Here is a 27,796-nt window from a genome sequence, read left to right as displayed (position 1 = left end):
CAAACATGGAATTTTGGCACTAAAGGGTCTAAGCAGGTGAAACTTGGTTAAAAAGTGTAAAACTTCGAGCTGGAATGTTCAAGAACCCTTCATGTTTTAATGATCCTGAGATTAGTCCGGACAATATTCTTGATTTTCAAAAAGTTGTGTATTTAATGATCCTGATCCATTCAAACATTTTTTTTGACATTTCAAATTGTATATCTGATGAATGACATTTGTAAATTGTCCGAGAAGGCAAATTTTGTCTTCTCAACTGCATTGGTTGATGTACGGTACCAACCAACACAGTAACCTCTAAAACAATGCAACAACATGGAAGTCTGCTCAAGGAAAAGATTTGCCCAGATTTAGCTGAAAGCAAATGGAGGGAGATATTAGCCTGCGCGTGCAAATGAGAATGGATGTAACAGTACATCTGCACAAAGCATTCTCAAGATTTCTTCTGAGAATATCCCTTCGGGTGATACAAGAAGGAACAGTACTTCTAATCTCGCTAACAGGATAACAATATGATGTTCCAAAAGATATCCTTACAATTTTCTGGAACAAAAAATTATTGGGTTTATATTGTTGCCACTATGTACAAAATATTGCACTGAAAGAATTCCAAGTAAAAAGAAGATGAAAACATGTATTAAATCTATGTAGAAAACTTTTAGTGGAACTTGGAGAATGCCAAATCTTTGGAGCCCGATGAACATGCAAGGAATTAAAAAAAAAGGCTCCTACCAGCAGGGTTTTGGCTGATTGTTCATGACATCCGTCCTGAGTCTTCAAGCATCATCCCTTTGAGACTCTTAGCTAACCAGATTGCTGTCTCCCTTGGAGAAACCTTATCTTTTCCGAAAGGTTTTAGAACAACAGCAAGCTCTTCTAGTCTATTATGCTGAAGCAAATCTGCAGACAATTCTAGGAGCCCTTCTAGTGCCTCTGCCCTCTGCCGGAAAGATTTGACATCCAAAGTTTCCTTTGCTGGTGTTGTTGGGGCTTCCTCCTGTGCTACAGGAGAATTCATTATTGCTGGTTCTGAAGAATCTAACTTTGGAGCTGGAGTGAAGTGATTGGTCGGAGCTTTCACGTCCACTTCTTTAGCGTTTGCATAATCTGAGAGGTTTGATTTTAAACTCAGAGTCTCAGAGCAACCAGGAGATTTTGGTGTAGTGGCTAGGTTTTTAATATCAACATCATCTGTCACCACATTTATTAGCTTCCCCACATCTAAGTTTCTATCCACTGTATCAATCACTGGTTGATCACTTCCAACTCGGAAGCTGCTATGCCGAATGACGTGAATCACATCATCGAAAGCTGGTGGAAGATGATTACCAGTTGGTTTTTCGATAATGACATTTTGCTGAATCGTTCCCATATCTGACAGCAAATTTTTTTGGCTGGATGGCACAGGATAGATACCAAGAGTAGTGCTCTCAGGTACTGAAAGTTGGAGTTCCTTTACCATGAACTTGTCATCACCACTGGATGCAGATGGGTGGATTGCTGGAGTTGAAACATCAGGCCTATCACTTGACCTCTTAACTGAGGCTTCATCTTTAGAAGGAAGCAGCTCTTCAGAATGCCGAAACGGAATCTCCAAATCTCCAGTTGAAATCAGTTTGCTGTTATTAGCAGCCTTATCCATGCTTTGATGTCCGACATGCTCCTTTGGTGTTTCCACTAAGCACGCTTCAGATTTGTGTCTGACATGCTGCTTTGGTGTTTCTACTAAGCACGCTACAGGTTTGTTTTCAAACCCATGATTCTCTCTAGAAGAATTTTCAGGCATGTCAGAGTACGAGGAACCGACTGAACAGCTTGGCCGTGATTCTAAACTTCCAGTCTCAGTCGTGTGCTCCTGATTCCAAAATATCTGCGCTGCTAAATTAATGAATGGAGTTGTTGCATCATCACAAATCTCGAATGCTTGGATTGACACAGAAGAGGATGCAGAATTGCTGCTCTCCGTAGGAGCTCCTTTAGATGCCTTGTGAGTTTGCTGCAAAGTTCCCCTAGAAACACGTGTCATGCAGCCATTAGGCCCTGAATCAGGACTCCTCTCGGGATCTTCAGCAGTCTCAGATGGAACAATCTTATTACTTGCAGGAACAGGAGCATCAAGTCCAACATTTTTCATCCTTCCAGGGCATGATGACCGTCTCACTAGATTTGGAGGAGTTTTTTGTCTTGGCCTCAGAGGAAATCCATCTTCAGGAATATTCTTTACAGGAAGAGGAGGGATCACCTCATGTCTTGGTCTAGTCTTAGGGGTGGAATCAGAAACAGGTAACTGCAGAGAAATGCCATTAATACGAATAACAAGGTATGCTGATACCAATTGTAATGCAAGATACAGCTAGTACCTGATGCTTCAAAGATTGCATCGCAGGCCGTTTGACAGATTCAGAGCCGGCCTTGGCTGTGACAGGAGATGGCATATCTGTGTTTCCTTTTAAACCTGGTGTAACTGAACTAGGTCTGGGGATTTTGGGAGGTGCTTCAATATTAGTTTTCTGTGTACATATGCCACCAACCTTTGTTCGGTTCCTCATGGGAGAACTGTTTTCTCTGGCTTTTCCTTCTTTAAGAGCCATCATGATGTTTCTTATCATCCTTGGCTGCTTGACTTCAGAATTACATCTCTGCTCATCAGGGAAGGGTTTAATCATCTCAGCATCCTCAACATTCGTGGTGCATATGTCGGATCCATGTGGTTCATCACCTGGATGAAGCAGCCCAGAAGAAGAATCATCATCAACAGAAGCCAAGTCTGCATCACTGGTTCCTTTTTCACAGTTGTACACCACGGCCTGAACATTTCTTTCAGTTGACAGCAAACTATCTCTATCACTGCATGAGCTGTTACTACTTTGGCTTTCAGCCATATTCTTCCGAGAATCTCGAGTGGTCAGAAGTTTCTCAGGATGGTTGGCAGGAGCATGTGTGAAGGATACGCGATATTGGTCAACATATGCCTGTAGATAAGGGTGCTTTAGGATTTCAGATGCCTGCAAAATATTGTGATCATGTAGTTGTTATTACATCCTGATGAAAACTGCATATCAAAATTGTCTTCTATAGAAGATTACACTTGGCCGATGTTCAGGATTCTTTCTTAGCATGCCCTTGATAAGTGTTTTCCTGAGAAGGAAACAGGAAATGTTATTCTCTGTGAAACAAGGCATGAGCAAGTATTGCAACACAATGCAACATAATACACCAAATAAAAATAAGATTGAGATAAAATTTTCAGGGAAGCTGAGAAGATCAAAATATCATCTCATCTTCAGAGAACTGTGACATAGAAAAGCTCTTTCCAGTTCATACTGTTCAGACAAAAACAAACTGTGATGCTGTTCAGACATCACGGGCTGTTCAGGAATTTATTTACATCAAGAGTATGAGCAATTATGAACAAACATCAACTTGCATCCACAAACAATATACTAGACAATGAATGTAATAGCTTCCTAGGAAAACCACCCAGGGACCTGGAAGTGCAAATACTTGCTCATAAAAGCAAACAAAGTGTAACAAATATCAATGAATATGAAAAATGTATGCAACTATACATAAGTGACTGCATGACTGCTCGGTCACATTGCCCACATATGCTGAGGGGATTCCAATATAGATAAATGACTAAGTGATTCATAAAGGAGTATGGGTTTTAAGATGTTCACAACAATATTGATATTTGAGTAAACAGCAGAAGCCAACTTACAAGGAAGGAGAGTAACAAGAAGGCAAAGGACCTATTGATGATCTGTTGATCTTACTAATCAATCCAGCCATGTCCTGAAACACAGCATCATGCCAGAAAAAGATCAACAAGGAATCCATGCACGCAGAAAAAGCATTAAAATGAGGAAATTGCAATTTTTTGCGCTAACGTCGAGTCTATTAATTCTTAAGTTATGTCCAGTAGGAAAGCAGCACAAAAAGGCCAGTTTACTTACTTAAAAGACAAGAAGAAAGAACAAAATGCAGACAGCAAAAGTCCTCTTTTAAAAGTACATCCTTTATCTTCCAAAAGTCTCATAAATTAAGAAGAAAATGATACAATGAAATTTAAATTTAGGCTGATCCTATAAGGAGTGTTAACAGCTTAAAACATCTGGGCAAAGGAATCGTTGATGACCTCATCAAACAGAGAAATGGTTGATAAGATTACAATAAATAGCAAATGAACAGTTGAAGTTTCATGTAGCAGTCAATTAGCACAGTCCAAGTACAAAAGGATATGGCAACTTTCAATGAGAAAAACTCTGGTCTGCAAAGTTTCACATGAACCAGCCAATACCATAACCGCTGAAAAGGTTTCAATTGAATTAATTGGATAATAGTTCTAGGGCTATTATCAAACAAGAAGCTCATTTTATTGACAGGATTGGATAACAGAGAGTGACAAATACATCAATGAGGAACTAAAGGAAGTCACCAAAGTGTCTCAGTTTAGTATGACCTCCCCAAGCTTTGTACAATAGAATGAGGTAATGTCCAACTTTCAAATAATCGTGTGGTTGGCACCAAATTGACAAAGATCTACCCAATATCGCTAATGTCTGGTTACGCTACAAAGGACATTCGCAACATCAGACCACCATTTCCTATCCTGCACAACCTTCATGCCATGGCAACAGCAATAAAGTTTCAACAATTTTTTTTCCAGTGAAGAAGAAAACAGAAATCCACTACATCTGCAGAAGCTTAAGTCTTTGTGGTGCATAAGACTTCATACAAACCTCTACATTGGTATAAAGACAGACCTGCACCTGTTTAAAACAAAAAATGTCCTGCTCACTGCACATACGGAAGCCATTTTTTCTGGTTGGCTAGTTGGTTCTTATTTTCATCTGCTGGAAGAACACCAAAGAAGCATCTTCGCGGAGCCAGTTTCCTAGTCAAGACCCAGAAGGTTAACTGTTGCTGTAACCATAACCATCGGAATCGGGCTTTTGAGAACCTATTTCAAAATATCATAAGATAAGAAAAAGAGCGCCTAGCCCAACAAGTCCCATGCTTTTCCTTGGTCAACAACCAAAAAAGGTGATTTCTAGTCTACTTCTTCACTACTACTTCTACAGGCTTGATGGAGTTAAGCTGTCTGGAAGGAAGCATTTTTGATTGATCATGATATGGACCCTAGGTTCTTGAACTTTTTATACGAAATGGCTCAGGACATTTTAACCATATTTGGGGTTGCATATCTTCAGCTCATTGTTCTTATCGTATTCAGGGTGGGTGGTCACCTTCGCAGTTTAAATGAGGAGAACATGACCAAAAGGCTGGGGCACCTTTGTTTCAATACCATCAAATCACAAATTCAGGATAAGATAAGAGTTACTACAGCTTTACTATGGTAATATGGAGCTTCCATCTGGTCAGAGGATTCAAGACGTTGCGACCCATCTACATCAGGATTCTGATTCCATGGAACAACTTCTGACTATTTTAAGAAATCTAACTGAATTGGGACTTCAAAGTAACAGATGCTATGGCAGAAATAACCTACAGCAGGTTTAAGTCTTCACAAGTTGATCCTACTGGCTTAATGTGAGAGTTATTGAAGTTGAAACCAGTTCCACAGGTAGTAATCATCCCCTGCAACATTGGGTAGCTCCATTGATCACAGCTGGCAGATGTGAAGAGAATCTTCTTGGGAGTGGTGAGAAGGCAGAGAATGGTCAAACTAAGAGTGGCAACTGGAGAGGGTTGAAGCAGTGGAATAGTAGAAGACCAGAAGAGTCGGCAGGAAGGTTGTGGAAATGAGAATGGGAAGGAAAGTGGCAGCAACAATCAGAGGAAGCAATAAAGATAGCAATGAACAGAAAGATTATTTTGGAAATGGAGGTCAGAAATCTATTCAGGAAAGAAGATTCAAGCTTTTAGAGTTACATAAGACGGCAGATGCAGGATTATGCCATTAATATGGAGTACTTATCACCTTAATATTGATTAAGCACTATAGGATCCAAAAACCAGTTCACCTGATTGTAAACAAAACAAGCCCTAAGAAACTAACGTTTTATGCTGCATGGACACCTAAGAAAAGCTGTATATCATTGGTTTTATGCAAGATCAAATGTTTCTACTAGTAGAATTTTCTATTCCATCCCTCCATCATCCAATAAGATTCAGAACTATTAATTCATAATTAGTCGCTATTATGATCCAACTGTAATTCGCAGTAGATTGATCAATGGCAGGATTGAACTGCAAAAAGAAATGCTTTTAAAAAAATAAAAAAATAAATAAAGAGGATTATCAGTAAAAGAAGGCTGGATGTCTTACAAAAGCTTTAAATGCAGGCCGGTGAGCAGCCATTTCATACATACAACAACCTGTTCCAAAAAGAACAATAACAATTTCAAGACTAAAAAGAGAGGAAAAAATTTTGTAGAAAGAGATAACAAGAAGTACATGCTAGATGTCGAGTCTGATGACAGCTACTTAACAAAGTAAATGTTCAGAGTTGACAAAAGTTAGCCAAATACTAATTGAAAAACTCAGAACCAAGTAAAACTTCAAAACTCGGGTACACATATTGTGAATCCAACAAAAGATGTTACTATTTCTTTCCAGAATAACTCAAACTATGTAAAAATAAAATAAATATAAAAGCCTTAGATATTTTTCTTTTTGCCTCAAGTGAATAACCATCTCCTCGACTGAATACCTTAAAGAACTAGCGAAAATGCTAAGACTTACTCAAAAGTAAACCAAAAAATTAACTTGACTAGTTCTGTCTAATTCAATCCACTCCATTGGGAAGTAAAGCAAATTTGGAAAATCTATAACCATGCACATCTCTATATGTGATAATATGCTTTTCATAATATACATAGAAAGTGAAACTCAAATGGCAAGGAGAAAGTATATGCTTCATTTCTTCGACTCTAGTGCTTGATTACCAATCAAGTCACCAATAAAAAGAGCAGTACTAATAACGCCACTAGTGTCAGAATTTTTTGATGATAATTGCATCTAATAACAAGTCACAGGAAGAAATACATAGCTTTTTGCATTGAGTTAAATACAAATGCTACATTGCAAGGAGAAAGATAGAGCAAAATTATGTACCAACCTAGCGACCAAATATCGGATTTGAAACCATATGGAATATCAGCAAGAAGTTCAGGGCACATGTAATTGGGAGTCCCAACTACCTGGGTAGAAAGAAACATGCAATTGGTAAAACATCTTTGACACTTAATCACAGAGAAAGCAGTTGAAATATAGCAGTTATAGCTTAATTCATTAGAAAGTGCCAGATGAATTCAGATTAGCCACAATGAGCCAAGGCTGAAATTCTCTAACCAAATCCCTGCTACATGCTCATAAGTCATTTAAGTTTAACCAAGAACTCATTGTAAGACAACTAAAGTAAAACGATACTTAGATCATTTCTCTTGAAAGGAAAATCCTTGTAGAAAAGTGCATTATTTGTCTCTTCAAATTATAGCAGGTATCCTAAACATGATAGTAAAAAAAGGTTGATTCCTAAAAACACAATCAATAGATACAAAGAGAGATACATACTGAAGAAGCCAAGTCATCAGCCTTCAAAGTTTTAGCAAGTCCAAAATCCCCTGGACAAGAATGACAGTTTCCAATATAAAAATCAGTATAAAGGTTTATACAAATTGAGCATGTCATTCAATATTCAATTGACAAAGCTGAACTCACCAAGACGAACATCTTGATCTTTTGTGAGAAAAATGTTAGAGCACTGCAAGAAGAGGTGCAGAAATAAGTCATAATCTCAACATAAATTCCTAAAAGCCCAAAATTTCAACTGGTACTGGGGTATATACTTTAAGGTCTCGATGCAGAACAAAGTTGGAGTGCAGATATTCCACTGCCAACAGTAGTTGAGTAAACCACTTCAATAGTTTCTGCATGATCCACATTGTCAGAAGTAGTCAGATAACATAGATATAATTACCAAGCATATCTCAAAGTTACTGAAATTCTAAGTTAAAACTTATCTTCTTAAAGAATATTGAAATATGTTGCACATAACTCAATAACAGCACCACCCCTTTATGTGTTGTGATTCAACAAAAATCATTTTCCCAACTAAAAAAGTGAAAGGAATACCTCTTCCGGGAAGTATTGCCCATTTGATTTCTTCATGAGTTCAGCCCTGATAAAGAGGTATGCATAAAGAGAATTTAACTGTCAATATCAGAAATGACGTGAACACTAAAACCGATATAGGATTCATTTTCAGTATAAAACTTACATGTCACCACCTTCACAGTAGCCAGTAACTATGCAAACATAACAACCCTACATTATGAACAAACATTGCATCAAAAACAGCTGATAAAGTACTAGCAACAATAACCAATGACCAAGTATAGATTTTATGATTCATCTCACCTTCTCCACCCATGCCTCCTTGAATTCAACAATATATGGGTGCTGAATTCTAGAAATTAAAGCCATCTGCATGTCCAAATTGGCAAAATGTCGATTATCAATTTCACCTCACCTTAACCACATATTAACCAGCAGATACACGCAACTAGAGAGGGCGCAAAACTTAAAAGTTTGGAGCAAACGGGAAATAAATACGCGAAGAGCGTTCCAAATTCAACCAAATTGCAATAATCAATTGTTTCGCCAAAAAAAAAAAAATTCAATCATTTTCATTTCTCTTCACACCCCCCCCCCCCTCCCCCCTCACACCCAAGAAGTGTACCTCTTGATGAGCAGATCTTCTGCAACGCTCAGTTTGTCGAGCTAATCGAATCTTCTTCAATACATACCTAAAATGAATATCGACACAATCCAACAAAAGATTCTGAACAGATACTCCAAAAATCAATCTACATTACAGAATATATAGAAATAAATTGACAACAACCACATTGCACCTACCTCTTTCTCTCCAGCTTATGATTGACTAAAATGGCTGCTCCAAAAGCCCCTCTGCCAATCTGCTCCATGATCTCATACTGATCCATTCTTGACTCCATTCTCAAACCTCCCAAATCCACTCAAAAAACAATCTTTCTCCAACTAAAAACACCCCAAATTTACACACTCAAGAAACCCAATAAACACTACAAAAAGATAAAATCCTTGGATCTTTTCCACCGTCTTTGACCCATTTCAACATCAAATTCAAACAAACCAAAAGAACCCACCTGGGAAAATGCATTACCAAGCCTGATTATCTACTCAACACCGAAAATGCTTTCTGGGCTTTTCACTTCTATGAATGCTATACAAACTAGTGTCTGTCTGTGTACGTGAAGCGCTCGTTTCTCTCCTTCTTGGGCTGTTGTTGGCTGTTTAAGGTCTGTTTTTCTGATCTAAACAAACAGTTCCTACAGGTGTTCTCTTTCCAAATTTTTTGTGAAAGTGCAAGTGAGACAGGACATCATTGGCACTATTTTAATTGGAAAAAAGAAAGCACTAATTTTTTAAATTTGGGAAGTTGTGTAAAGAGAAAAAGTAAATTAATAATAATATGGTTTAGTGGCTAATCATGGTTGGGGAGAGATAGCAAGAGAGGTAGGTTTAGTTACAACTTCCAACCAAATTCTGTCTCTCACTCACTCCCATTGTCTTCTTCTCTTCCTTCCTTGCCTTTCTGATTTCTGTGCAGTAACTGCAGCTATTTAATAGTAGTGTACTACACTGCTGTTACTATTTTCCTAGGAGGGAAAGGTATATTCTTGAGGAGAAGCATCCCTTAGCTAGAAATGGTTGTAGGTAGGAGCATTAATCTTGTCTACGAAGGAAGATTAATAATTAACCCGATTTGGAACATGTTATTCAACTAATTTTTAGACTTTGAACATGTTAGGGTAAAAATTGCTCTTTTTTAATTATATCTATAGCGTTCCTAAATCAAGTTATAGAATATAAACATCCGTACTACAAAAAGATGTCATGTAACTGATGCATGATATCAGCCTGTGCATCACATATACGTTTCGGATGTGAAGAGTTATATCTGCACCTCTTTATTCTAAATTCATGTTTTATATAAGATTTAATATTATGGTACAAGTCAATACTGCATTCAATGTGCAAAATTCAAAATAGAGAAGTGTAGATTTATTTCATCCGGTTTTGAAATGTCAATTACAGTTTTGCATAGTCTATTCGATTATTAATATTAGGGGGTTCACAAATTTACGACGGCAATTTTACTGCGTGAGACTCATTTGAATTGCTATTTTTGGAGTTTTTGAAGAAAAAAGTATATTGTAACAATTTAATGTATGTAAAATAAAATTTTGATTAAGAAATATATTCACGAAAAGTCTAAAAATTTTTTTTAGTAGAAAACTATATATAGTTCAAACACCACCTAAGTTACGACCTTTTGCTAATGAAAATGAGTCAATTAGTTTTACTACTTGACTTTCAACAATTTCTATTGAACATTTGATTCATTCATGACTCCTTTGACTCATCCATTATTACAAATGAGCCATTTCATTTAACCGAAGTCTAACTTTAGTCTAACAACTGTGGAGCAGATTTCACAAATTCTTGGAAACATATTCTTGGAGAATTGAGGTCAAGGCAGAGAATTATTTAAGTCCATTTTGTATTGTCTTAATTCTACTTTTCCGTCATTTGACCAAAATTTATAGTGCCACGTATACAATTATCAAGAATTGATGATGAAATTAGAAACTTAACTTCATGGGATAATTTTAGAAACCTCCCTTGAGGTTTTAATTAATTTCACTTAGTAAAACTGAAATTTGAAAAATATCACTTGCCTCCCTTACTTTTGACTTTTGTAACATTATCGACCCATTTCAAAATATATTATTAAAAAAACTCATTTTTGGATAGAGAAGATGTTGTCATTCCAAAAGTACCTTTTGTTGTCATTTTTTTTTCAAAATTAAAAATATGTTAAGAAAAGCTTGAAATCAATAGACAAATTATGTGAATGTGCAATTTTAGTGGGACATAATATAACACCAGGGTTTAAGGTATAAATAATTTATTTTTAAGAGAGTATTCAAGGTGTTTTCAAGCCAAAAAATATTATTAATTTACTACAAAGCATTTGCAATCAACTTAGGAAGTTTTTCAAATTGTTAGAATTTATGAAAACTAGAAAAAAAAAGCACGTTTAATATTATTTTTAGAAACTCATTTAAGATGCTTTTAAAGACCAAAAAGAAATTATTCTTTTGCTGAAAAGTGTTTGTGAATTTCTAAAGTTTATGTTTATTGTACCGACTGATGACATGAAAACTATTAAAAGGTCCTTCAATACTGTTAACATCCTATAATTTTCAACTACAAAACCAAATCGGCCAAGTTTTTAAAAGTTTAAGAGATTAACGAGATTTTTTATGAAAAAAAAAAAGGTACACAAGAAAAGTGGAATATTAGAATGAAAATATATTCTCTATCCAAAAAGGAGTTTTTTTTTTAACAATATATTTAAAAATGGATTTACATTGTTACAAAAAGTTGAAAATATGGGAGATAAGTAATTTTTTCTCAGTTTAAGAATGCTAATTAAAATTATCAAAAATATTGGGAGAGGTTTCTGAAATTATCCATAACGTCATTGAAGAATGAAGCCGAGCTCATGGGACTGCTTACCTTCCGCCGACACACTTCCGCCGACACACCCAGCTGGTTTTTCAGCCAAAATTAAATACTCTACGCGCTAGCGCATAGCCATCAAATAGAGATGACCCCTTAACAACTCATGATGGTGAGATGCAGCTTCATCATCACCGTTGACCACAAAATATGGGTCCTACTAACTTTAATCCCAACCACCAATTTCACAGAATTTTTTTTTGTTTTGACCAAAATATTTTAGCTACCTAATCCAGTACAATTTCTCAATGATTAGATTTTGTGATGTACGAAGGATCGTAGTAGGGTGTATTAATGGGGGTAGGGATCTAATTAGGGGTGCATATAATTTTGATTACCATGTGCTTGCATGCATTATGCTCCCCGGCTAGCACTGCGCCCATGCACCTGCCCATTGAGTGGCCTTGATGCAACTACAAATTTAAAAGAAATATGTGTTTTGATATATTTAATTGGGAATAGTAGTAGTTTTTTAAGATTATTTTGTATAAAAGTAATCAATCCAATTCAATTTTAAAAAACGGAGTTGCTAATTATCTCTTCACATTTCACACTTCACTGGGGAAAAAAAAAACAAAAGAGCGAGCGGTTTTCTCGTGACCTCAAAACGTTACTTCGGTTTGGATGATTATTTTTGAAGTGTTTTTGAAAATTTTTATTGTACCTTTGCTGGTATTTTTTTATATGATATAAAAGTTATTAAAAAAAGTATTGCAATTTTTTCAAACCCACAGAAATATTTCACCCCTTGCCAGAGATAGTGTGGTACCATGCAGACATTTATTCCCAAAACCCATAAAGGGGATTTAAGGCACACCACCCCTACCAAAAATGGTGGTCCTTTCTTTGTCATGAAATAATGACGACAATGGTGTCTGTGAGTAAATTAAAGAGAGGACGATTAAATAAAGCTTTTCATTTTGTGATTGTAAAATTTGAAGTGAAAATGAACATACATGAGGAAGTAATTCTTGATGTTATACCATCTACATCACCTGAAAATAATCTTGAATGAATATTCTACCCAATGTTCATTGAGTTTCTAAAGCTTAGGAAGATTTTCTTTGGTGCGAGTGAGCTGCTAAAGGGACCATAGAATTGCCCTACTTTAGGAAGCCAGAGGATTGATAGCAAGCAAAATAGTTCCCAAGTCCCAATCTTGTTGTCCTAAGCAAAGGTACTAAGTCATGATAAAAGAAATCATAATACTAAGGAGACGTCAAAGGAGGGGCAAAGAAGCATCCTGAAACAAAAGAAGACATGATAAAATTGCCAACACATAAATTAAAGGGAACGCCATTCTTTTTTTTTTTTTGTCGAAACGATAGATGTCCTATAACCTAATCTAGCCTAGTCTAAGGGGAAGGGGTTCGATGTGAGTACAGACTCCATCGATGAAGGTCAATTAAAACCGTCACAAATTGTGACAAATTTGTGGGAGGCAGTGATTGAACCCCTGACCTCCAGCATCACCTTTAATGGTGATGACCACTAGACCAAATGGCCAGTGGCGGGAACGCCATTCAAGTCCCCTCAATTACAATAATATTACATAGGATGGAAGGTGCTCTTGGAGGGGTACTTACAAAGTTACAACATTGACCCCTTTAACATGGCTGATATTCCCTAGGTGTTTTCATGTGTCACATGACAAAACTTGCAATTGAAAATTGAGGATCAAATGATAATAATAATGATTAAAGAAAAGTGTTGGGTTTCTTTTTTTTTTTTTTTTTTTAAAAAGGTCTTCTTAATACTTATAAGCCTACCTTTGTAAGAGATGTTTTGTTTGCAGTACCTTACCGGTTCTTGAAATATGCTACTCAAAAACTCAATTGCTGTATACTAATATGACAGATAAGTGTCAAAAGTGCAGTGCAGTGGTATGACATGATATTACAAGTAACTAATTTTTTCAGAACAAAAAAGTTTTCATGTATTGAAACTTCAAAGCCATCAAGGACTATTAAGTATTTCTTATGGAACTACACAAGTTCATGAGTGCAAAATGTTAAAGAAAATTACACGAAATTTGCTACATCAGTTCATGAGTACAAAACGTTACTTTATTCACACCACTGTCTATTCTTTCCTCTCTCTCTCTTTTTTCTTTTCTTTTTTTTTTTTTAAAAAAATTAGGTATCAAAAGAAAATCTGCAATAACCCTCAAATCTCAATATACTAATCACGTTAGATTTAGACATGTCAAAAAAAGGACAAGAATGCATGTCAATTCTCCTCACACTGGCGTAAACTTTAATTGACAAAAAATTGTTCATGCTGCTATTAGTAGTAAAATTGTCATTTGACAATGGCAGATGTTAAATTGCCACTGCAAATTGTCTGTTTTTGTTTGATAGAGCCGACTGCATGGGGGAGGGAGGTCCGGGGATTCTCATTTGCCTCTAAATTCCAAGCTCCAAAAGGCCGATAAATTACTGTATTTTTGTCTCAGTAATAGGCTGTAATTCTCATTCTGAATTCTTTATTCTCATGCTCACATGAAGATTCTACACAACAAATATAAACATCTACATGGGTTTGTACTAGTGTCCCTGTTAGCTTCAAGACCACAATTGCAACTGAGATTTTGAGTACTTTATGCGAAGCCAAAATTGTAGAAAAGTACTACTATAAAAGATGGGTTACATGGACTGCTGCCTAGCTGGTCATGTAATTAATGTTGAGCTATATATAAGCACTGCATGGGAGTATCAAGTAAGTACCATATATGTTGGATGAACATGTAATTGATATAGTTTAATCTTTAATCACATGATAAATTAATATTTTGGGAATCAAGTTTATTGGTTTACTTTTGGCATTGATTCCACCATTGATTTTAATCTTTGTCTTGTCACCCAAAAAAAAATCAATATTCACTTTCTTTCCACTTGTCTATCACACTTGCTAATGAGGTAAAATGGGAAATCACCTTTTGGTTTACCCTACCTCTATGGACCACTTTTCTTCATTTTGAATGTTCTTGATTCTGATTATGATGCTAGCTAGAGTTAGTAACCCCCCAATAATGGAGTATCATTAGGTGGGGGTTAACCATATTATTAAGAAAACGATATTGCTTAATCATGGTTTCGTTAACTGTCCTATTAAAATCATGACTTCTTAACACCTTGACATTGAGAAAGTAACCAGAAGATTATTAACGTAACATGTATGCATGAAACAGAAAATCTTTATAAACGTAACTTTTGACAAAATGGATGGTACACAGTATATAGTCTATCATGAAAGATCATTTGCACACAGGAGTCATCATTAGATAAACCAAGTATGAAACTGTAACAAATTTCTCAAGTTTGGTTTATTTCACAGGTCTTTATAATTTTTTTTTCTCATCTGCAGTTCTTTCTTCTTTTTTTTTTTAACCTTTTAAAGATCATCTGCAGTTCTGTAATGAGCTTCACTACGCTTTCTATGCATCAAGGCAAACATTGCAACATTATTACTAGTCTATTATGGCCATCGACCACATTTTTCGTGGGATACATTTCCATCCACAAATTCTAATGGGAATTTAACTGGAAGAAGTGTGTAAATTCTACAGGATTAATATGAAAATCAGTTATCCATTGCCTTCTCTTTCTCCTAATCTGTATAGGGTTTTTGCCCTAAATCTGATCAGCACCTTCACTTTCTCTTGTCATACATTTGGTCTGTAATTATACCATGAGGTATAGTGCAGTTCTTCCTGCTGAAAAGGTTTCAAGAAATTGTAATTACCAGTCATGACTCATGAGAAAATGTCAAATTGTTGCCACAAAATAGATTTTCAGACTCCCTCTTTTAGAAGATTTTTACAGGTAGTCCACCCTCCTGAGGACATAATCTTTTGCTTTATTTATGAATATTATTTTGGGTCCGAACATGTTCGATTTATTTCATGGCACAAAATCTTGTTTGATAGTAAAAAAAAAACCGAGTGGTCCTTTACCTGCCAGCTTAGGTTATTGAATAAAGTTAAAGCCGCATGATCGACTTTCTTGGAATTTTCTTGTTTCTTCTCTTCGTTTTTGCTTGAAGATGGCCACATGCATTTATCTCAAAGTACAAGAGTACATGTGACTGTGAATGTTTAGTTTATTGGCTTCATTCTTAAAATAGCACTGTTCAAGATCATCATTATTGCTTACTATAACAATTCTGGAAATTTATATGTATGTTTTGAAAAAAAGTTGTTTTTGTGGGGTGGGGTGGAGGGGTGGGGGGTAAAAAGTTTTAGTGGCAAAATAACTTTTCTATATTAAAAAATTTGATTAAATAATACTTCAAACAAAAAAGTAACAGAAAAGCATTAAAAAATTATCAAACACTTTTTGACGAGTTTTTATCATAAAAATGAATAGACATGCAATTTCACCAAGGCTTAAATTGATCTCAATATCAATTGTAACCTGGCTAACACCATGTAGGACCAGCAATGAGCATAAAAAGTCACAAAATATGATTATTCGGGAAAAACTTTCAACCACAAGAAAAAAAGAAAGAGTTTGAGAGTCGAACTGCAAATTTTAAAATTACTAACATGACCGTTTAGAGTTTAATGTTTCTATGCCTCCTTATATTTGTTCTCTTGGTTATAAATTATAATCATTGGACTTATGGATTTCTAATCAGAGCCAAGATACCATTCATAATTATGGGTGGCCTAGTGGACCATTTCATACCATAATTTGTTGCTGTAAGTTCAAGAATTAGGTGTTTTTCAAATCTCTTGAAGGCTCTGAAATTGATATGCTCACCTATTAGGTCCACGCAGCCCCCCACCTTCAAAATAATGAAGAAAATAAAGTGAAATTTCATTATAACCTATGATTTTCTACCTGAAAAGTCTTCACCTTGAAGCTGTATTTTAATGTGATAAAGGGTTTTTTTCTTTCACATTTCCCTTTAGCTTTTCCTTGTAATTGCCTAAATGTTGAATCTATGTATTAATGACACTTCTTTTGTTTTTTCTTCCTCATGCATGGACAAATAAATTAAGATGGATTAAAAGGCAAATAAATTCTTAGCCAAACAACCACAGGGGTTTGTTTGGATATCATCTTATTTTTAAAATTTTTTTGCTTATATCATGAATATATTTTTCAAACATAATTTTTCTATTTTCAACTACCATTTATCTCACATATCACATTATAAAAAGTATTACAGTATTATTTCAAATAATTTTTTAAATAATTTTCTATCCAAACACGATATATGCCTAACTAAGCCAAAAACCTGACAATCCAAAGCCCAATATTTAAATGGTTTAAGTCCAAAAGTTAAAGATCTGGATAGGCTTCTGGGCAACACAAACACCAAAGCTAGCTTACAAGCAAGCCCACTTCTAACTTGGCTTTGTCCAACAAGGCTGGTAACTTTGTCATCATGGCGTTAATGGGCTTGCAAATTGTCGATCAATCTCCTTCACTTTGACATGGTATTTTGTAAGTGGCAATTTCACAAACATATTATTTTGTGTTGTTCTGTGATGGAGACTCTAAACTTTAGAAAGGAGAAAGAGCAAGACCTGGGAGTTAAATAAGGAATTTCAAAGTTGCCTAGTAGTTAATGTTGCAGTTACTAACTTTACTATTATTTGAAATAATTACTGTAATAATTCTATGATGTGATATATATGAAATAAAAAAAGGTAGCTGAAAAGATAAAACAAGTTGATTGAAAAATATGTCTGACATATATGACATAAAAAAGTGATTAAAAAACATGTTTATGATGCAAGCAAATAATTATGGAAAATGTTATTTATATTCCCTTTTTCGTTATTTGCACTTCCACCATTTGTTCTATCATATAGTTTTTAAATGATAGTGGATGCGTGAATAATAAAATGAGAGTACAAATAACATTTCTCATAATTATTTGCAAATAATGCCTATCCAACACAAATTGGCAAAATGGGCGGGATGCATTTTGGAGAATGATAAATGGGCTCATGCGCAAACAGAACACAGCTTAAGGGATCCACCCAATTCCCTTAACGCTCCCCGTTAAGACATCTAAGGCTTCAAAAGAGGTTAATAAAGGGCCCGCCCAAAACTTAATAGAATTTTTTTTTTTAACTTAATACAACTTATGGGAACTTTACCAAGGGAAATCCAAAAGGGCAAAAAAAAAAAAAAAAAAAAAGGCAACAATCTGTACAACCTCAAAACCTTTCTCGTATAATTTAATCACACTCCTTCTATCATTTTAATCGTATAATTTTCATTTATCAGATTATATGATAAAACAAATAGTGAAAGTGCAAATTACAAAAAATAAAATACAAATAACATTTTCCATGATTTAATTGCAAACAACTTAAACATCACCTTTTTTATTTTTGCATTGGTTTTCCATTCTAACTTCCGGCCTTTATGTAAGCATTAACCCGACGACTTTTCTTTTTTTTTTTTTTTTAACTCTAGCAAAACTCAAATTCGATGCTTTTGACTTTCAATCAATGTTCTTATCAAGTCAAGTAAGATGGTTGACCTAGTATTTTCACATGAAGTTCTTTTGACACGGTCATGGCCAACTTGAACAAAAATTAATGTATAGTATCAACTAGTACTTGTTTAAACCCAAGAAGCAAAAGTCAACTACAGAAGCAGGAAAAAATAAAGCTTAATGGGAAAGTTCTTCAATCCCATGATTCAAGGGACGCCAGCTGATGAACATTCCTAGAATCCTTCTCACTAGTTGACAAACATGTTGGTACATGTCTTTCTTTAGTAGTATTTCTCAAGGCACAATTTATAGTTTTATTGAATGAAATCTTGATCAAAAGTCTTATCTAAAAAAATTCTTCAAGTCGACCAAGTAAACACCAACCACTTTCCTTGCCACACAAATGTTTCTTCTCGTTTATCAGCTCTTTCTGGGGCCAATTTCTTCTCTCTGTCATTCATTGCAAATCTTGTTTACTAGATAAACATCATGTTGTTTTTGTGATATTAGTACAGAAAAGGAAGAGGGATACTGTTGGAGGAAGAGTTGGATGGAGAAGGCAGGGGACATGGGAATTGGAAGAGGAGGGAGGAGGGTGGTGGTGATAGGAGGTGGAGTAGCTGGCTCCCTCATTGCTAAGTCTCTTCAGTTCACTGCAGATCTCACCCTCATTGATCAGTAAGCTCTCATTCTGATTTTTTTCCTCTGCTGATCATTACCGGAATTTGGACACTTCAATTGGCTCTCGTATGATGAGTTTCTTTAGTAGTCATTATTGATATCTACTTTTGTCTGTTTTGCCTTTATTCTTCATCTTGCACAGTTAATATTTGGTGGCTTGAGATAAATTCTGCTTCGCTTACTTGTTCAGGATAAAATAGTTGCAATATAACTTGCTCTTCTGTGATATTATAAACAGGAAAGAGTACTTTGAGATCCCATGGGCAAGCTTAAGAGGAATGGTGGAGCCTTCATTTGCAGAGAGATCAGTGATCAACCATAAAGATTACCTGACTAATGGCCGTCTTGTAGTATCCAAAGGCATCAATATTACCAATTCTGATGTCTTAACTGCAGAGGGTCGCCTTGTTGCTTACGATTACCTGGTCATTGCTACTGGCCATGATGATCCCCTTCCCAAGATTAGAAATGAGAGACTTACCGAGTATCAAGCAGGTATTACTGCGTTGGTGTAGCTCCTATCTATGCTATCTGCAGAGAAGTGAATCATACTATCTATAGCTACAGACCAGCAAATTATACTATCTATTGCTGAAATTTACAAGTGAACAACAGACACGCAGATTAAACTTCTATAGAAATGGTATAGCTACAGACAAGCAAATTATACTGTCCATAGAAATGGTATAGGTACAGACAAGCAAATTGTACTATCTATTGATGACATTTGTGTGTGAACTAGGAGTGAACGTGCTATGTTTCATTTTACCTTGACAAAAAGTTTTGCAGGGCAAACGCATGCTTGGAGTTGTAAGGATTTTCTGATCTGTTGTTTTCTGGATTTATAATGACTCAAGCACAAAATTAGATTCCACAACTAAATTAGATGTTGGCCTAATTTTTCACTAGGATATTATTTTTGCTTAATCATAGTCATCCAGTCACTGGTGATAAAAGCTAGATCCTGCTCCATGGCAGCAGAGAGATATCAGAAATCTGTGATGGTTGTAGAGCAAACATGATGTTTTTGGTCCAATAACTACAGCTAAATTTAAATTAAAATTTCCTTGAAAATCTTACATCCGACAGAGTATCACATCCTTGATGTCATGTTTTAAATTGCATTTTCTCTTGGTGGCAGAAAATGAAAAGATTAAAGCTGCTCGTTCCATTTTGGTTGTCGGAGGTGGTCCTACTGGAGTTGAACTTGCTGCAGAAATTGCTGTTGATTTTCCAGAAAAGAAGGTTGTTTTGGTGCATGATGGACCTAGGTTGCTAGAGTTTATTGGACCCAAAGCTTCTGACAAGACTTTAGGCTGGTTGAAAAACAAAAACGTAGAAGTGAAATTGCAGCAATCTGTTGAGTTGGTTAGAAGTTCAGATGGAAGCAACGCTTACATAACTTCATCTCGTGAAACAATTAAAGCAGATTGCCATTTTCTGTGCACTGGAAAACCAGTGGGTTCAGCGTGGCTAAAAGAAACCATCTTGAAGGATGGCATGGATAGCTTTGGGAGATTGAAAGTTGATGAGAACTTGAGAATCAAGGGTCACAAGAATATCTTTGCAATTGGAGACATCACAGATATTAAGGTGAGTCCTAAGTAGCACATAAACTTTTCTTTGTTCCTTCTTCTCTTTGCATTTTCATGGTTGATCAAGGAACTATGGCTATTTCTTTTCACTTAATTGGGCATTTAAGTTGGACCTCGAATTAGACAAATGCAAATATGATAGGGATGTTCTGGTGCATTTATAGTCACTATGTCAATTTCAAAATTCAGTAACAGGTTTCATCTGCAACTCTCATGAATAAATCATAAGTGTAGAACTACGTGTTTTGTTCCAGTTGGTGTAAGTATCTTGTGCTGTTTGAACCAGATTATGCATTTCTGCCTTCCTAGTAAAAAGATGGGCCTGAATTCCTAATCAAATTGGGTAGTTCTGAAAATGCAGAGCAGCCTCTGAGATTTAACTTGGTATCTGTGGTTAAAGGAATAGGAGGAATTCGGACTGCGCTTTATGCAATTTCATGGCATTGAACTTCCTCTGATATTCAGAATTTTCTGTCAGGGATTCTCTGTAACAACTGACACTAAGAGTGGATGAAGAAAAATGAAAGAGGAACTTGGGTAACTGCTAATTATCCAAGCAATAAATAGGAGGATAGAAACACAGGATGGGAGGATTGTTAGCAATATTAACTTCTGTCATGCCATGATCAAAGGCTCTCTTTCATCAATGTCATACTTTATATACTATTTCTTTAGTGCTGACCGCTGATAGTAGATTCAAAGTTTAAAACAGCTTTGATATATCATCAGAAATCAATTCCAGTACTAACATAAGATGAACTTGTAAACCAGGAAATTAAACAAGGGTATTTAGCTCAAAAGCATGCTTTGATTGCTGCAAAAAACATAAAGATATTGATGGATGGACAAAAGGAAAGCAAGATGGCCGTTTACAAGCCTCGTTCAATCAAGGTTATTGTTTCACTTGGAAGGCATGATGCAGTGGCTCAATTTCCTTTCACAACACTGATTGGTCTTGTTCCTGGTTTGATCAAATCCAAGGATCTATTTGTTGGGAAAACAAGGAAGGCGATGGACCTTAACCCTCATATTGTTCACTACTAGTTTTGGGGTTGATTGCCTTGTTTATACATATTCTTTCCACAAATCATCTGATTTGCAAGTTGTTCTTGCCCTGTATGATCTGCACCAAAATTCATTTGTTCATCCAAACGTGCATAACTCCAACTCCTGAGTTATGATCATTGATTCATTTCTTTAGAGATATCAGTTTTCACATATTCTTAGCTATATTACATTATTATTATGATTGTGAAAGTCATAATCTGCCGACATCATGGTGTATGTAAAAATAGCTTAAATGGTATTGAACCATCAATCCAAAAGCCTAATGAGGCAAATGCTTTTGTACTAATCAACTCAATTCCACTTTTAATGGATTCTATGAGAAAAATATTAGGTATACCATGTAACAATATCACCTGGTGCATTATTTCCAATGACAATCTACCAATTCTTTTGGTTGGTCATTCTTTTTATTTATACCCACTAAACAAAGAATGATCAACTGTCATTATTTGATGATTAATTGGTCCTAATACATACCACAAGCTATACATGATTTACCCAGTAGTTTCCCAAGTCTGCCATTTGGATCAACACCATCTGCATGATGAGGTGGTACATTGATTACTTACATGACTTTGATTACAAATCTTTATTCTACATTTTCTTGAACCTAAATCGGCAATCGATGTAGATCGGGGAGCCAAGAGCTATTGGACTTCAAAAGATTGCTCCGAGGCATAATGGTATTATGTATGGTTGTTTCATTCAACAGTAATTAACAAATTTCGTCTACTAAAAGTGCTACACTTAGATAGCATAAGGTACTAAATTTTGACAGTTAATTTGCAAATCAAAAGTAGATCAGGGAGATGAATTGCAAAAAATCCTTTTTTTTTCTATGAGTTTTTTCTGGTTTATATGTTAATTTTGGAATTTTTGGATCTTTTCATCAGATTTCAACATTAGCTTTGAATTTGAATCGGTTGGATAATAAATCTAAAGAAATAGACATGTATAGATATTTATGGAACCGTTCGTGCAATTGGTGATGGTTTGTGATTTACAGTGTAATCTTTCTTATTTTGTAACTCTGTTAAATCTAATGATTTTTCATATGAGCTAAAACTGTGTCATATTTATGTATTATCTGCCATTAATGCAACGATCTTTGTCAAGTAAATTGTGTTGGCTGGTTTGTAACTAGTTTATTAATAATATTAACTTCTATTTCATAAAAAAGAATCCAAAATCAAACAAAGAAAATAACATGGGTAGAAATAATTTTTGAAGAAAAGAAATTTTTTTTTCCAATGACATCATTTTTTGATCACTGATGAGTGATGACTGCACGCTGTCGACCATCTTCTCGACCACTATCACATTGCAAATCTCAGCTGTACTAACCTCAAAATTTCTTTTTAGTGTCTCTGTGCATGTAACTGCAAATAGGCATCATGATATAAATCGAATCTCCTCAAGTAGATAGCTAACTCTATCTATAGTCTAAAGCTAGCTAGCTGCTCTGCATCTCTGTGTATTATATCCTGCTGTCAAGAATCAGCATCATCAAGATTCAAGAAGCAGGTTCATCAGAAGGGCATGGTCGTCATTCCACACCATAAAAGGTATAGTCCCAGAATAAAGGTGACCACCCAAAGTATCACCGTACTGATTCAAGAATATACTGAGATTTTAGTACTTTATAGTAACGGTAACTGCTAGTTCTATAAAGACTTTTATTCGTACAATCTGCACCGGTTGGGCTGCAACTCAGCCATGGTGCAGAAGACATTTGTAGAGTGACAGAGGAGAAAGATGTAAAGGGGAAAACAAAAAGAGCCCACATGTGTCATCACTGAGATTTTGCATGGATTTGGAGCAGAATTCCTATCTATTTTGAGTCTTTAACTCTAGATGAATTAGAATTAAAATGTTTGTTTTATAGAAAGTAGGAACTAGACAGATTTCTAAGAAATGCAGGCAATTTCAATTACATTTTTGCATGGATACAGTTTGTATAATTCCAGACAACGTACACAATATCGTTTATGTTTCACATCAATTTTTTCTTTTTTTTTTTTGAGCTATTCGCCATATCTTGGAGTTAGCTTTGTTCCTCTTATTTCACGTATGGATTAGTCTTTTTTTCTTTCTTTTTTTTTTGAATCCGGAATTTACTATTTTTTGACAAGTAAATAATAAGCCAGCAATTATACCTAAACTATTTTAGCACAAAATTCTTGACGATTATTTGGGACCTCAATCAAGAAAATTATTAAATGTAAAAACCCTCATCACGTATTCTTCGAAGCGGTTTAAAATTATATCATTTTCTATAAAAAGTACAAACTAGGTTATTTTCTAAATTAAAATTTGCATGGAAAATTGAATAGTTTATGCATGGTGTATGTATGCGTGTGCGTGTGCGTGTGCATATATATATCGTTTTTGTTTTCTGAGCTATGTGCAATATCTATATTTGGACTTATTTTTTTCCTTTCTTGATGCGCATTTGGTCGGACTTACTTTTCTATGAACAAGTAATAAGCATGTAATGTAAGTATACACAAACTATTTAAGAACAAATTTATTCATATTATTCATCCTAAACAAACAAGCATTTACATTTATGCACTTGTTACAATAACTATCCCTCCCTATACATTCTAATTTCGATACTATATGGCTTGAAAAAAGAGAGGGGACAGAGACATAAAATATGAGGTTAAATTTATGAAAATTAATTTGTGTATAGAAACGGAAAAAAAAAAGAAGAAGAGAAAAGCATACTCTCTCTCTCTTTTAAAGCGTTTGACAGTTACCTATACTATGACATTGATAAAGTATTTTCAATCAGTAGAATAAAACGTCATAATAATAATTATTATTATATAATGTTTGGTTTGTAAAAACTAGTAATAAAGATACTTTTTGCCAAACTCTTAACTAACAACAACACCTAATACCCTTTTTTTTTTTTTTGAGCAACAACATATAATACATTATATTGCATATATGGTACTGAACCCATTTGGCCCTCAGGGGCTTGATCTGGTGGTTGAGGTTGCTGAAGATGGAGCCTCAGGTCCCTGGTTCGAACCTTGCTGCCAGCAAGTTGCTGAGGATGGTGAATAGTCTGCGGGGTCCACTCCCTGCGGGACACACCTAAAAAAAAAAAAAAAAAAAGTTAAAAAAAAAAAAAAAAACCCATTTAAATAGACGTAAATCAGGTAAATTTGCAAGAACTCGATTGATGAATGTACAATTTGTGGATTTGTAGTTGTGGAACGTACTTGTCTAGTAGACTAATTTGCCAGAACTCTATAGATGCATGTACTACTAATTGTGGACTTGTAGTTGTGGAAAATACTAGTCTAGTAGACTAGTTTGCCAAGGGGGCTGCTAACAACTGCTAAAGGCTTTGCTAACAAGGACAGTAAATTAACTTTCTGATGTGCGAGTGACATCGTCGAAGGCTGCGCCGTCCCCAAGGAAAACTGGTTTGATGAGCTGGCCGTTGACAAGGGTCACCTGCACAAGTTGTCATCAGTAATAAAGATGATGAGATGAGTATCGTATCTCAGTTACTACTAGTCTACTACTACTTTGCAGATGGATTGTCGTAGTTTTAGTGTGTTAAATTGTTGTGTAATCTCTCTCCAAAATTGGCTGCTCGTGCAATCATTTGATAGCCTTCCAAGACTTCTATAAATTGGCCATTTTTGGCTTCATAAGCTTCACACTCACCTTTCCCTCTACCTTCTTTCTGAGAGATTGCATTTGCATGCACTAGTAAAAGTATTGTACCAAAATGGCCTTCCTTTCTATTGTTTCCAAGTCTGCTGTCATGCTCTTCATCACTGCCTTGTGCTTCCTCTTTGTCATGCAGCTCCAAGCTTCTGGTACTTGAGTCTTCGTGTTTGTAGATGTGAGATTAATTGATAAAGTTTGGTACTTGAGTTTGGTTATTGATTATTAACATGTATTTTAGCCTTGGCAGATTGCAAGATGGGCAGTGGATGCTTCTACGTCAAAGCAACTCTGCATGAAGTGCATTCCAGAAAGGTGATTTTTCATATGCAGCAAAATGCATCAATAACTAAGTGAAAAATCAGAAAATCTCCCTATAAGAAAAAAAAAAAAGGAAAAAAAATGTTTAAAGGGTACTCTTTTTTTTTTTTTAAACATTTCTTTGGTTTATTTTGATGCACTGAAATGTCAAGTAATTTTGGTTTTACACTTGTATAGTTGCTTGAAGGGATGAAGGGCAATGAAATGGTTTTCAAGAGTGGCATGGCTGGATCGGCAAGTGGTGGCAAAGGGATGAAGGTTGGTGCTGGTTGGGAGTTGAGGGAGGCTCCGATGGGTCCAGACCCCTTGCACCACCACGGTGGCGGCCCCAAGAACGCCAAGACACCATAGTGCTTTTGTGGATCCCCACCCTTTTGAGACAGAGTTGTCTTAAGTTTTGGCTACTCCGATCCTGCTATAAATCTAGAAAATGTGCGATAAAGTTTTTTGGCTTGCTTAGTATGATGTTAACATGTAAGATACTTACTATCGTTTCCTAATGGTAATGTAATGCTGTCGTAGCATGATCTTTTGCTCTATATACAGTGCACTATTTTACTGTTAATCCAAAGCAGAAGGCGCATTATATTCCCTTGAACTAAGTCATTAGACATCGACTACATTTTAAGGACATTCAGCTATATCAACAAAAAGTTTGGACGACTTAACTTTGGACCATACATTCTAAAAAGAGGGAAGAAAGTTCAAAAATGTGGTTTTGTTTTCTCTCTTGAGATTCATTAAACCCTAAAAACTTGTAAAAATCGAATGCCCTACTTGAATGCCCATCTTATTTTGCCAAAGAAGTCACTTACAATTGTCTTACAAAATCTCTGCTGGCGCACCAGCCCAACAGGGCCATTAGTTACAATTGTTTTTGTTTTGTTTGTATTATTGTTCAATATTAAGGGCATTAAACAACTCCCCTTTGATAGTAAATTGTTACTCTGTATGAAAGTTGCAATGTTACAACTCTCGGAGATTGCGACAAATTTTCTTAATCCAATACTTGATTCCACAATTAATGAAAAGCTCTTTTTTAAAAAAAAAAAAATTATTTTATTCTTTCTCACATCCTTTCTCACACCCTTTCTATCGTTGGAGACAGAATTCGAACCCGAACCCAAATCAGTCTAATTGAACTAGCAAGCAACTTTTATTCAAGATATATATATCATCCAACAGGATGATCTAGGCAGTCTTTTCTGAAATTAATAGTCTAGTCTGGTCAGAGGTAATGCTATCATAAGTTACCTGGTTTTAGCTTTGGTAGTACAATTTTCTTTGTAAGTCTTGTGTCAGCTGTAATTAGATGGCAAAGGCTTCTTTTTTTTTCTTTTTTTTTCTTTCCGTCGTTTCTCTGGCAAGGGAAGGCAGCCTCTCGCATGGAAGAACACTTTTGTCTCCCTTGCCGGAAAGAGCGGTGCTTAGAGGTCTACTAGGGAAGAAAATGCCTTTCAATGCAAGATGCTCGTGCTTATATGTAATGTCTTAATTATGTCGATGCAATTTATTTAGTATACGGATAAAATTTGTTGTTGGTATAGAAATAAAAAACAACCAGTTATATAGGGCGATGATAACCAACTGCCCAATGGTAGAGACAATTAGAGATTAGCAATGAGAAAACAACCAGTTATATATAAAGAAAATTAAGGTTAAATTAATAGTAGTAATTGTGCACATTCTTTTGAAGCAAACTTGATATTTACTCTAATGGCTTGCAGTCAATCTCCGTCAGTCACCATTGATTATTGAGCCAAGTGGTAAAGAACTCGATACTACTTAAGTAACGTCTCTACAGTAAGTTTTGTGAATGAAAAAAATAACGTTGAAAATATCTTTCGAAAAGAATCTGACAATATTGCTCGACTTTAAATTAATCGGATCCAATATGATCACCGGACGTTCGAGTTTACACCAATTCTCTCCTAGTCCACAAAGGGATCCCAAAACTCAAAAACTAGTTCGAAGTAAACTTTGTTTGGTTTTCGTATTTAACGCTTCAAATTAAGGCAACTAAAAATTCAGAATGCTAGTCCAATTTCAAAAGGATCTCAAGCATCCATAATTAGTCTGCTGTCTCTCAAGTCGTTGATCAATTCCAAAAGGCATCCCAAGCATCCTTCATTACTCTGTTGTCTCCAAGTTCTTGATGAGCTCATTGTTCGCTTTTTCAATCTTCAAAATTTTATCAAGGTCTGCATAGATCACCGCAGGGCCACCCAATCCTGTTAAGAGTCTTCCTGAATCTGCATGCCATGCATTAAAACCGGTGACTAAAAGGGCCTCTGCAAGCGGCAAAGACCACATCAATCGATCAGTCCCGCTTGATTTGGATATGATAAAAACAGCCATCCATATCCATATATACACACAAAGAA

General features: G+C 35.6%; 3 protein-coding genes across 5 annotated transcripts; 2 read left to right on the top strand and 1 right to left on the bottom strand.

Annotated features, from left to right (window-relative positions):
• Positions 1-419: 419 nt before the first annotated feature.
• Positions 420-9,650, bottom strand: LOC113705348 (serine/threonine-protein kinase Nek5-like). Its single transcript, XM_027227172.2, has 14 exons — positions 8,887-9,650; positions 8,708-8,774; positions 8,386-8,451; positions 8,246-8,292; positions 8,101-8,146; positions 7,815-7,895; positions 7,687-7,729; positions 7,540-7,589; positions 7,085-7,166; positions 6,292-6,341; positions 3,722-3,795; positions 3,087-3,138; positions 2,361-3,005; positions 420-2,287 (listed from the first exon to the last, which is right to left on the bottom strand). The coding sequence occupies exons 1-14, from the start codon at positions 8,982-8,984 to the stop codon at positions 755-757; spliced, it is 2,934 nt and encodes a 977-aa protein (XP_027082973.1). The 5' UTR covers positions 8,985-9,650; the 3' UTR covers positions 420-754.
• Positions 9,651-18,215: 8,565 nt separating this feature from the next.
• LOC113705327 (uncharacterized) lies at positions 18,216-21,553 on the top strand. Of its 2 annotated transcripts, none has more exons than XM_027227145.2 (5): positions 18,216-18,320; positions 18,568-18,735; positions 18,977-19,233; positions 19,880-20,331; positions 21,105-21,553. In XM_027227145.2, exons 2-5 carry the CDS (start codon positions 18,608-18,610, stop codon positions 21,375-21,377), a joined length of 1,110 nt encoding a protein of 369 aa, XP_027082946.1. In that variant the 5' UTR covers positions 18,216-18,320; positions 18,568-18,607; the 3' UTR covers positions 21,378-21,553. The 2 variants fall into 2 exon arrangements, with proteins under 2 accessions (XP_027082946.1, XP_027082938.1); XM_027227137.2 differs by having other exon boundaries at positions 18,235-18,320; positions 18,573-18,735.
• Positions 21,554-25,058: 3,505 nt separating this feature from the next.
• Positions 25,059-26,014, top strand: LOC113696569 (uncharacterized). 2 transcript variants are annotated; one of them, XM_072072501.1, is made up of 3 exons: positions 25,059-25,243; positions 25,342-25,406; positions 25,590-26,014. In XM_072072501.1, the coding sequence occupies exons 1-3, from the start codon at positions 25,153-25,155 to the stop codon at positions 25,761-25,763; spliced, it is 330 nt and encodes a 109-aa protein (XP_071928602.1). In that variant the 5' UTR covers positions 25,059-25,152; the 3' UTR covers positions 25,764-26,014. The 2 variants fall into 2 exon arrangements, with proteins under 2 accessions (XP_071928602.1, XP_027071771.1); XM_027215970.2 differs by having other exon boundaries at positions 25,333-25,406.
• The last annotated feature ends 1,782 nt before the right edge of the window (positions 26,015-27,796 follow it).

This window comes from Coffea arabica, chromosome 1e (assembly GCF_036785885.1).
Source record: "Coffea arabica cultivar ET-39 chromosome 1e, Coffea Arabica ET-39 HiFi, whole genome shotgun sequence".
NCBI classification, from domain to species: domain Eukaryota; kingdom Viridiplantae; phylum Streptophyta; class Magnoliopsida; order Gentianales; family Rubiaceae; genus Coffea; species Coffea arabica.
This window is presented reverse-complemented; position numbering and strand designations above follow the sequence as displayed.

Excerpts from the sequence above, each read along its gene's own strand:
- LOC113696569 (XM_027215970.2), top strand. The coding sequence starts at position 25,153 with ATGGCCTTCCTTTCTATTGTTTCCAAGTCTGCTGTCATGCTCTTCATC. Across the intron at positions 25,244-25,332 it reads CATGCAGCTCCAAGCTTCTG|CCTTGGCAGATTGCAAGATG; the intron begins GTACTTGAGTCT and ends CATGTATTTTAG. Across the intron at positions 25,407-25,589 it reads ATGAAGTGCATTCCAGAAAG|TTGCTTGAAGGGATGAAGGG; the intron begins GTGATTTTTCAT and ends ACACTTGTATAG.
- LOC113705348 (XM_027227172.2), bottom strand. The coding sequence starts at position 8,984 with ATGGAGTCAAGAATGGATCAGTATGAGATCATGGAGCAGATTGGCAGA. Across the intron at positions 6,342-7,084 it reads ATCCGATATTTGGTCGCTAG|GTTGTTGTATGTATGAAATG; the intron begins GTTGGTACATAA and ends TTTTTGGAACAG. Across the intron at positions 3,139-3,721 it reads TCTTGTTACTCTCCTTCCTT|GAAAACACTTATCAAGGGCA; the intron begins GTAAGTTGGCTT and ends TTTCCTTCTCAG.
- LOC113705327 (XM_027227145.2), top strand. The coding sequence starts at position 18,608 with ATGGAGAAGGCAGGGGACATGGGAATTGGAAGAGGAGGGAGGAGGGTG. Across the intron at positions 18,736-18,976 it reads GATCTCACCCTCATTGATCA|GAAAGAGTACTTTGAGATCC; the intron begins GTAAGCTCTCAT and ends TATTATAAACAG. Across the intron at positions 19,234-19,879 it reads ACTTACCGAGTATCAAGCAG|AAAATGAAAAGATTAAAGCT; the intron begins GTATTACTGCGT and ends TCTTGGTGGCAG.